This window comes from Symphodus melops, assembly GCF_947650265.1.
Source record: "Symphodus melops genome assembly, chromosome: 3".
NCBI lineage: Eukaryota > Metazoa > Chordata > Actinopteri > Labriformes > Labridae > Symphodus > Symphodus melops.
In genome coordinates, this window is record NC_136693.1 from 11,293,646 (window position 1) to 11,303,775 (window position 10,130).

The window sequence follows — 10,130 nt, forward strand, 5'->3', positions numbered from 1 at the left end:
CCCTCCTCCTCCTCCTCCACCTCCTCCTCCTCACAGCGTTGGTCGCCATCCATCCCCTCTCCTCCTGTACCATAACAGATGGTGGGAACAACATAGCATCCACCGGGCACCACAACAATAGACCACAGCATCCAGTCCGGACACCCCTGGCCTTGTACCATCATGCTCCTCGTGCAGGGCTGCGCGCGGTATTGAGTGCCGTCGTGATTCATATCACGGGGTACCACCAATACCACGGCCACGGAGGAACCTTCTTGCGACTGTTTGGGCTCTCCATCGAGCGGGGGAAGATGGCCGCTATGAAAATATTAACAGGCACAGGGCTCTGCTTGGCGTTCTGTGCGCTGGGGCTTCTCGCCATGGCAATTTGCACCGATTATTGGTACGAGACCGACGCGAGGAGGCACCGAGAGAGATGTAAAAACTATGCCAACAAGCGGAACGACCCGGGCTACATATACATTTCGAATAACAACCTGCCCCTCCAGATGCCTCCAAAGAGCCTGGAGAGGAAAGGTAACGGCCCAGATGCTGTTTCTCTCATCCGGGGGAAGCGGCACTTCCAGGCTGCAGCGTCCGCCATGGAGTCTCACTGCAACCGGCAGTTTAACTCCACCATCTCTGGGCTGTGGAGGAAATGTCACCGCGAGGGTTTCGACCTGGAGACCGAGGACCTTATTTATAAAGGTAAACAGGAGCAGTCTGTCTGACGCCTTGTTATGTGCAGCAGGCCGTGATGCTCATCGGTGAGCTCACACCTAGCCTGACAAAAAAAGCCACTGGACCACAGTCTCATCCTGATTTTTATACATGTTAAGGTTTAGTTATGAGATCGAGATGCGTCTTACACGCTTAGTGCTTTGTTTGTGGATTTTGCTGTCCATGGTTCTGAATCAACCTCCTCTGAGTCCTTCTCTGAGATAATGGCTGGTCTGGTTTTGTATCCAATCCAGGCTGTAACAGTCTTGACAACACCTGGAAATTATCAATCTTATATGGCGTTATTTGATTTTCCTCAACATGCAGACCGACAGATGTAGTTGGATTAATTTTTGGGCCAAGCCCCATTGAGAGGGTTGCTCTTTCAACAAGGAGAAGCCATATTCCAGGCCTCACTCATTTATGCATCACCTGGTCCACACTGAGGTCCTAAAACTGAGCTCATCCACAAAGAGGGAAACACCCTGTGCACAAAACACTTATTATACACCTTTTAAAAAAGACCAGTTGTTGACTGTTTTCATACACGTACACCGGCTCTGAAAACTGTAAAGATAGAAATAATGAATTATTCAACTTTTTTTGAAGTTCGACCTCTGAAATCAGCAACTAATGTGAGACCACAATATGAAAAAAAAAACAGTAAGCAACAGTACAAAGGTTTAATTTCTGCTGTTCAAATATCAAACAGTGTACACACTTACTGACTTATAAAACGTGTAAATGTTCACAGTAACAATAAGCAGACCCAGATGTGAACACATAATGCGATGTCTCTGTAACAGCCTTATGAAGCCTCTTTTCTTTCCTTTGCATTATCTCAGGTAAACATGTGGAACAAGTGTCATGTGTGCTTGCTTTTACGTCCGTTGTGTTATGTCCACACCGTGTACTCAAGCCTTGACATGGAGAGATGTGAAGTAGTGTGGTCATATGACCACAAGGTTTTTAACTGCTGAGTGCTTGTGCTTTTTCCACTCCTTTTTTCCCTTCACAATGAGCTCTGAATAGTCAGACAAAAGGTTGCAAACATTTAGTGTGTGTTCATTTAAAGGCAGGGTTGCTAATTTTCTCCAAAACACATGTATTATAATAAAAATGTTTACATACCGCTGAATGATAGCACAGAGGGGAGGGGGTGGATGTTGATGAAGCACTGGGGGAATCCTACTTATAACATCATATTAGTTTAAAAAAAAAAAAGACCAACCCTGCCTTTTAGTAGAATTACATTTAGCAGCAGTTGAAGTGACTTGTTAGGGGCTTGTCTGACTTTTAAACTCATTTTTATTCCTTTTGACAGTTTAGGTGCAATATTTGTGTTTGTATCTCAGTAATTTGAAATAATTTATTTAAGTCACTTGCTCATATAGTTTAAGAGAAAACTTGTCTTCAATGACTTAAACACATTGTAGTAGGCTACGTCAAAATCAACCTAGAACTGTTGTTTTTGTCTTCTGCTGTCTTATGTCATAGCAAATTAGATTAATTTAAGATACACGTTTCACATAACTTGGGATGGGTACTTTCCTATCCTATAAAAACTTAGTGGGACCAATTGGGCAGCATAGTAGTAGCGAAAAAGCTGAGGTCGGAGCTCGAATGATGCATGCCCACTATTAGCTACTGAAGGGATCATGAGTGAGCCTTGATCAGATCAATAAATATTGAAGCAGGGTTATCACGTTTTGCCACGTGAGAGGGGCCAACAGTCATCGCTGACGGGATGTTTTGGTTTGTTGTTCGCTCTAAATAACAGTATGTCAGTGATTGTAGTAAAGATATCCGGAAAAAAATGATGCAAATTCTGAGTAGATGTGTCGAATTCAGAGATTTGATCACACGCTCCAGATCTGCATCAAATTTCACAAAGTGCTGATCTATTCATAGCATTTTACAAGGTGTTTTAAAATGTTTACACTTTTCAGCTGATAGTCTTTTCATCAAGTGTTCCTTAAAGCATACTGTAAAACAACACCATGCAGGTTTGCACAGAAAATCCCATATTTAAATGTGTATTTTCAAAGCCAAACAGGTGTTCCTCTCACTTTGCTCGATTAGACCCCAGATCAGATTAAAGGGGAGGATACATGCACTGGGGATGACTTAAAGTCCCAGAACTCAATGTATTTATACTTATTAAAAGACACTTGTAAAGCTAGACACCTCAAGTTAAGTCTGGAAGCGCAACCTACACTTATTCCCCCCCAAGACACTTCAAGGATTGTGTCCAAATATGCATTCACTTAGCAAGGAACTCAAGCGGATTTGGCAGAGGCTGGATGGTTGTCAGTTAACCAAGGACGAATCACTGGGATGACACTACCTGGACCATGCCACCGTACTTCACACACATAGTAAACCTAGAATCTGGATCTACAGAACCTCTAGCGGGTGTTAAGATCTAATGCTAGATAGCCAGCATGTTGAAAGCTTAAAGGCAGGGTCTATTATTGTTTCAACCCAAATCATATAAAGTGTATCTGGAGAAAATTACCAACCCTGCCCCCAAGTCATTAAGAAAAGACAGTTTCCTGTTTTGGTGTTTGTTAAAGATGGAAAAGAACAATAAAAAAGTATAATCACAAAAAAAACAAAAGTTGTGCTACTTTCGACTTGTTTTGTGTTCAAAGCAGCTTTGTTTGGGGCAACAAAACTCCCATTAAATCATCAGTGCTATATGAATCAGTCTGTCTTGAAAACATGAAATATTTGGCCTGAAATGCCTCTCTGATATATAAACATCTTTCTTCTTTAATTGCAATGGATGCCTCCACAAAGCCCATTCAGATCAAAGCTTTAAAGATCACAAACCCAACTCTCAAAGAGAATGAGTCTGAAAATCAGACTTTAACAAATCCGACAAAAGCTTTGACAAAAGTTTGATAATCATACGATCAAACAGCTCAACTTGGAAAACAAAAATAAACGTGTGCCATGGTTGTAGCATTTTGTTACAAATATGAAGTACTGTAGAAAAAGCCCAGTTCCCTAAAATGTGAGATAAGTTTAGTAATGATTTTCTTGCTGTGACATGAAGTCAGAGTTTGCTGTCTGTCTGTTTGTGCTCCCAAAGTTGAGAAACTATTCCCACGTCAGACAGAAAACACATTTTAAATGTGGTTTTATTGCACTGACCATCACATTATTATGAAGGGATTTACTTTTAATAGGAGATTAGTGCTGTTTGCTTAGCCTTTGGTAGAAAAATCCACATTATGTATCAGTTTCTAATCCCTCTTAATAACAGTGTAGAAGTGGTTGAAAACACGAGGTTAATAAGGCCATCTCAGCAAATTAGAATTCCGTATGAGTGTGAAATGAATATGAAACTTTTCACAATGTTTGGAGGCCTTGTTTCATAAGCTCAAGGGTGGCTAATGGCTCATTATAAGATTTTACCTACACGTTTTTATTTAATACCTCTTGTAATTGTTACCGTTTTTATCTTTCCTGCCAGGTATCATTCAAAGATGTACCCCAGTCAAGTACCACTACTCTTCCTCCATCCTACCGAAAAATTTACCCGTCAACATCACAAAGACCATACGACAGGATGAGTGGCACGCACTCCGTGAGTTTGAAGTGTTTCCATGTCTTATTAGAGTTTATTAAACTTGTTGGTTTGTCACTGAGCGTCTGTCGCTTCCTTCTGTTGTGTTCAACCATTTTTCTTTTTCTGCTACCTCCTTGTGCAATAAACAAACTATGTAATGCTGCTGTTTGCAATTTTAGTTAGTTATGAAATAGACTCAAATAATACTGATGCTGAAAGGACCTTTCGTCCTCCAGAGAAGCTCCCATTGCATACAAGTGTTTCGTTGAACTCTGTTTACTGGATCTAAACTTAAGTGTGAACTTTAGCATTCCCCAGGGCACTATATTAGGCCCTATCTTATTTTCACTGTGTGTTTATTCCTGGTCACATTATTCAGAAACATAACTACCCTCTTGGATAGGTGTAATTTAGTGTAATATAGGTATACATGTAGCTAAAAAAAATGTCCATTTCCTTCATCATCAGTAAGTCAGTACTTGATCTACAGTTTTTCACACTGCTGCATGTTACCATGACTGCATGTAAGTTTCTAAATTACTTGAGAGATTGCAATTAACACTTGCACATCTGCCTGTCGCGCCTGAATTTATCACTGACCTCATAAACCCCTCGCTCCCCTATCTAGACTTGAGCGGAGGGGTTATCATCAGGTCATCACTATTAGGAAGCCGCTGGCTTTAGATGAGCTTAACTGGGCACATCGGGTCAGACAGTCTGACAGTCTTCTCTTAAATCTCTGCTGGATTGGCTTGTATTTCTTACTCAATATCCTTGCAAAGAGAGATTAAAAAAGATAGAATGAAGGCGTTGCTCGACCTTAGATAACATCTAAAGTGATTATCAGTTTTGAACTTCCTTTTTAATCGTAAATAAATTGTTGCTGTTAATCTGCAATGATATTTTCTAGTTAAGACAGGCTGTACGATGAACATGTACATGTATTGTTTTTATTTATCCACACCTCTGGTTTATAATCTTGAAGTCTCCTCAGTTCTAGATCTGTTTATACTTCAGTCATTATATCATATATATATATATATATATATATATATATATATATATATATATGGTTTTATTATAGATAGTTAAGTTTCTTATAGGTACATTTTTATTATAATAAAAATGATGAGCTTCATATTAAAAGAAATTATGAATATTTGGGTTCAATATGTGGTTTTTGTTAACATTTATTCCGAGACAATTTCTATTTTTCTTTGCCTTTTCCTTTTTTCTTTTTGTTTGGTTTAGCAGCCCTCATTGGCTTCATTTTTTAAGACCGGAGCATGCTGCTTGGTTCAATCACGTGGCTTCTTTGACAATAGCAAAAATATTAACTACTTATTGACAAGTTAGTCAAAAACATCTACAGTACAGTAACAGTACAGTATGTGCCGTGGATAATGGAGATGCAGATTCTGGATTTACCACATTGATGAATAATTGTTACACATTTTCTGTTTGTAAAAAAAAAAATTGATTCAGTTGATATGGGGATTTTGTCTCTGTCTGCAGATCTAAGAAGAATGACGGCCGGCTTTGTGGGAATGGCCGTGTCCATCATTCTTTTCGGCTGGATCATCGGAGTGCTGGGATGCTGCCAGCAGCATGACCTCATGCAATATGTAGCTGGGCTACTCTTTCTCATGGGAGGTACTGTGAGAGCAGAACACATGCATACACGAACATGCAGACATCAACCATTTTTATAAAATCTTTGTGCTTATTTGGTAACAACTCAGACCATCTTCGTTTTGGCTTTAATTAGTACAGCAATGTCTCGCAGTAACATAAAGCCTGTCCTGCAGTAAGACGAAGAGTACATATTGGAGCTTCATAAATGAATCATTGTAAGTCACTTTTTGTCTCTTCTGTTCACACAGGAACATGCTGCATCATCTCCCTGTGCACATGTGTGGCAGGAATCAACTTTGAGTTATCCCGCTACCCCCGCTACATGTATGGCCTACCTGAGGACATTAGCCATGGCTATGGCTGGTCCATGTTTTGTGCCTGGGGAGGCCTGGGCCTCACGTTGCTGGCCGGCTTCCTCTGCACCTTGGCGCCCTCTTTGAGCACACCTTCTCGCACGACAACCCACAAGCCCAGGCAGGAGAATGGAACCGTGTGACAGAGGCGTGGGGAAGCGACTGACCCACAGAACGCACAAAGCACACCCTTCCAACCTTGATGTTTGACTTTGAAACAGTTTTATGTCTGATCACCACTTCACATTACCCTAGACATCGCCATCCCCCCTTCAGTGTTCAGTGTGCCTGAGGAGGAGCAGAGCAACAACAAACTTCACACACCTGATCTTGGACCTCCGGGAACACATAGAGTGACACCTGCAGTAATGCTCTTATAGCACAAATAAGACTTTTTTGGGGGATGTTTGAGAGGCTGACTTTATGGCGATCTTGATGTGACTGTTTTCTCTGAAGAGAATTTGTCTTAAAATGGTGCTCTCTTAAACACACACACACACACACACACACACATATAAACACACATAAACCCACACACACACACACAAGCGAATGCTTTTCCAGACATGCTCAATTACTCTGAATGAATCATGGGAGCAATCCTCCAGAAGAAATACGCAAAACATCAGGCCAGAGCATCATGTCAGCATTCCTCTTTCAGTCAAGTGATGTGTGCTGTGTTATTGTTCCTGATGAAAAAAAAAAAAATCTGGCATTGACAGCCCATTGCTATCTTGTGTGTAGCACACTAACTGATGTGAAATATGAGCCCTAGGGTGAATGTCTGCAACCTCTGCAGAGCACAAAGTGCATCAAGCAGTGTGGTCAGTATACGATAAAATACAAAGTCAATTTGCATTGAAAAGCAAAACCTTCTTTAGATTTCAAGATTCTATATGTATAAATGCATCTCTGTGTAGATTCAGATCATTGTTTGTGTAAAGTAGATTTGAATAAGAATGTTTGTTTTCTGTTTGTTCAGAGGTGATGATGGCTGACAGTGTGGAGAGGATATGGTAATAGGAGGATGCTAGCTGCATGAATCCCTTACTGGGTTCAGCAACATGAAGGTATTTCGTGGCACCAATCTCATAGAGCTGATGTGGGTGTTTGCTGACAACTAAATCATAATCTGACAAGAGCAAAATAGCACAAATCTATCTGTGGAGAAGGATGTTCCTCCAGTTTATCCTTAATATGGGTCTGCCTTTTTGGTGTAATATTCTGAAAAGGAGCAAGTTAAGCAATTTTTAAAAGAAAAAAAAAAACCTACTGAAAAAAAGCACAAGCTGCAGTCCAAACCCTCATCTGCAGAAAAGGAACTTAGTAATGTCCGGCTTAAAGAGCAGAAGCTTAAAGAGCTACTGACAAAATCAAAGTGGCAGAATTTGGGGGATAACTTAAATGATTGAGACATCATAGTTCCATGTATCCTGGGAGGCGTTTCTCTCTTATGCTTGTTTCAAAAGAAAATGGATGTTTGTGTTATGGTGCAAAATTGGGGAAAAAATGAGCGAAAAACATTTAACATTTTTTATTTAAAAGTTGAATATTAAGAATGTACCAAATCCACAGTTTCATTAATGAGTGCAACAGCTGTTGTCTCATCTCTTGACCAGTAGTTTAAGGACTGGTTACTTCATTCCCTTTACATAGAGGAATAGGGAGTCTAATGTAGTATGAAATAGGACCATGGGAATTATTCAAAATTTGTCTTTTTCAATCATAGGATTAAAAAGACCTCAAAGTCTGATGTGGAACAAGCACAAATAGTTATTTAGAGAGGTTCTTAAAAACAGTGTATTAAAACTGTGTGTCTTTGAAGTCGAGATGAAATTATATTTCAATAGTTTCTAGCTTCTGTATCTTGACATATAGTGTCACAGGATCAGAGGCAGCATTAATGTCACAAATGAATTACATTTAACTATGAAGCTCCTCAAATTCCCTGAAAACTTCCTGGCAACCTGTGCTATTGCTAACTTGCAAACTAATTCATTTGAGCTCTGACTGATCAATTGATGTCAAGATATCAAAGGTTGCAATTAGATGGTTCAAGATTCAGACAGCACACATTTGTTTGCTTTAAGAGAAGAAGAATATGTGATGGATTTTGACTTGAGATTACAAAGAAATGCATTTGTTTGGATAGTTTTGGCCTTTCAATGTGGAAAACCTGAACAATATGATAGATGATCTTAAAGGGTTATAAAAGGGCATTTTTCATTTCCCTTTGACTTTGATTGTCATTTGTTAATACAGCTGACTTAGAACTGGTGCGAGCCAGGGGTATCCGACTGCTTAATTGAAAACGGACAAGTTTAGTTCAGTAGGATCTAACCTGATTCAAGTGTTGGACAGTAATGTGCAACCATAATTGTATTTATATTTTGAGAAACATCAAAACAGTGAATTCAAGTACATTACTTATTACTCAGAAGTACATTTGTGATATTAAACAAGAAGCTCAGTTTCAAATTAGCTCTGGATTCATGTGTGAAACTCTTCTTGAAATGTGTATAAGTAGAAACATGAGTTGTTGTGTCCGAATGGGTCATGTTCAATCAGAGTAGAGCTGGTATGACAGTGGTTTAATTGATGAAAAGAGGATTTATTCATGTGCTTATACATGAGGATAAAAATAACTCTCATCAGCCAATCTTCAGTTATTTCATCCGACTCATTAGTACATTTAGTTCTTCAATTTCAAAGATAACTACATTTCATGATCCAAGAATATAACAGCCATGTGTTAAAAAGTTTTTATAAATGTCAATGCTGGAGATGAGTCATGAGATATTCTATCAGCTACGTCGTATCATTTCTTTAAAAAAAAAAAAAAAAAAGGTGTTATAATATGTATTGACAACACTGTGTGTGATGTTCAGTCCTTTCACCATCACCATCAACCTCCTCAGGAGGTTTTCCACTTTACAGAGGTCCAGGAAAATACCTGAGGCATGATTGAAAACTGTATCTTCAGTGTCTTGTTGAATCTTTGCACTTTGCTGGGTCTCATAAAATTCTGTGAACCCTTAAGTTTGAGCAAGTGAAGTTTAACATTTTACGTTTGCAAGGTCACAAAAAGGGAGCAAAAGATGATCAGAGCATGTAATAAGCACCCTGTTGTGTCTTTTACAAACGGTTTGGGTCGATACTATGTTGTGTGTTTAGGGTCAGTTGGTCTTGGTTCTTTTTGTGAAAATATTTATACCAGGATCAAGGACATACCATAAATATAACATTATTTATATCTATGGTTAGTACACAGACTCTGAGTCTGTGTACTCTCAGATGTCCTGCGACTCACAGAATGCTGTTTGGTGTTTTAGTTTGATAAAGTTTTAAGTTTAAACCCAAACTGATGCACAGTAATATAAGTACTACTGATGCAGGAAGCTGTAATGTACTGGTGCAAGTATTCATTGTTGTTAGGATTGGGGCACAATTCTACACAATTATTACAAGTGTTTTGTGTATTATAGGAGGGAAAGTCTGACTCTTTCCAGTACTGTTGTGCCACCACAGAAAGTATTACAAGCAAAAATTTCAAAAGCACATATTTCCAACCCCATATCTCAAATACTCCAAACCAACAACAGAACAATTTTGAACTAAGATTTGTTATTTATTGATTGATTGATTGATTGATTGATTGATTGCATTGAGTTCCACTCGAGAAGCACAGTAGCACACAGTAGCAGGATTTACTGGCCGATAAAAATAATGTACTTTACAGATCAACTGAGGTCAACACAGTGTAACCATGTATTTTCAATTGCTGTAAAATCCCCCATGAGTGGCGACTTCCTGTGTTACATGAGGAGCTTAAAAATGTACTCTGTGCAATGAGAGGTGCCCAGTGA

At 39.2% G+C, this 10,130-nt stretch overlaps 1 protein-coding gene across 1 annotated transcript; it reads left to right on the forward strand.

Annotated features, from left to right (window-relative positions):
• Window positions 1-7,604, forward strand: tmem276b (transmembrane protein 276b). Its single transcript, XM_079339921.1, has 4 exons — window positions 1-687; window positions 4,181-4,294; window positions 5,792-5,929; window positions 6,160-7,604. The coding sequence occupies exons 1-4, from the start codon at window positions 291-293 to the stop codon at window positions 6,405-6,407; spliced, it is 897 nt and encodes a 298-aa protein (XP_079196047.1). The 5' UTR covers window positions 1-290; the 3' UTR covers window positions 6,408-7,604.
• Window positions 7,605-10,130: the final 2,526 nt, after the last annotated feature.

Excerpts from the sequence above, each read along its gene's own strand:
- tmem276b (XM_079339921.1), top strand. The coding sequence starts at position 291 with ATGGCCGCTATGAAAATATTAACAGGCACAGGGCTCTGCTTGGCGTTC. Across the intron at positions 688-4,180 it reads CGAGGACCTTATTTATAAAG|GTATCATTCAAAGATGTACC; the intron begins GTAAACAGGAGC and ends CTTTCCTGCCAG. Across the intron at positions 5,930-6,159 it reads GCTACTCTTTCTCATGGGAG|GAACATGCTGCATCATCTCC; the intron begins GTACTGTGAGAG and ends CTGTTCACACAG.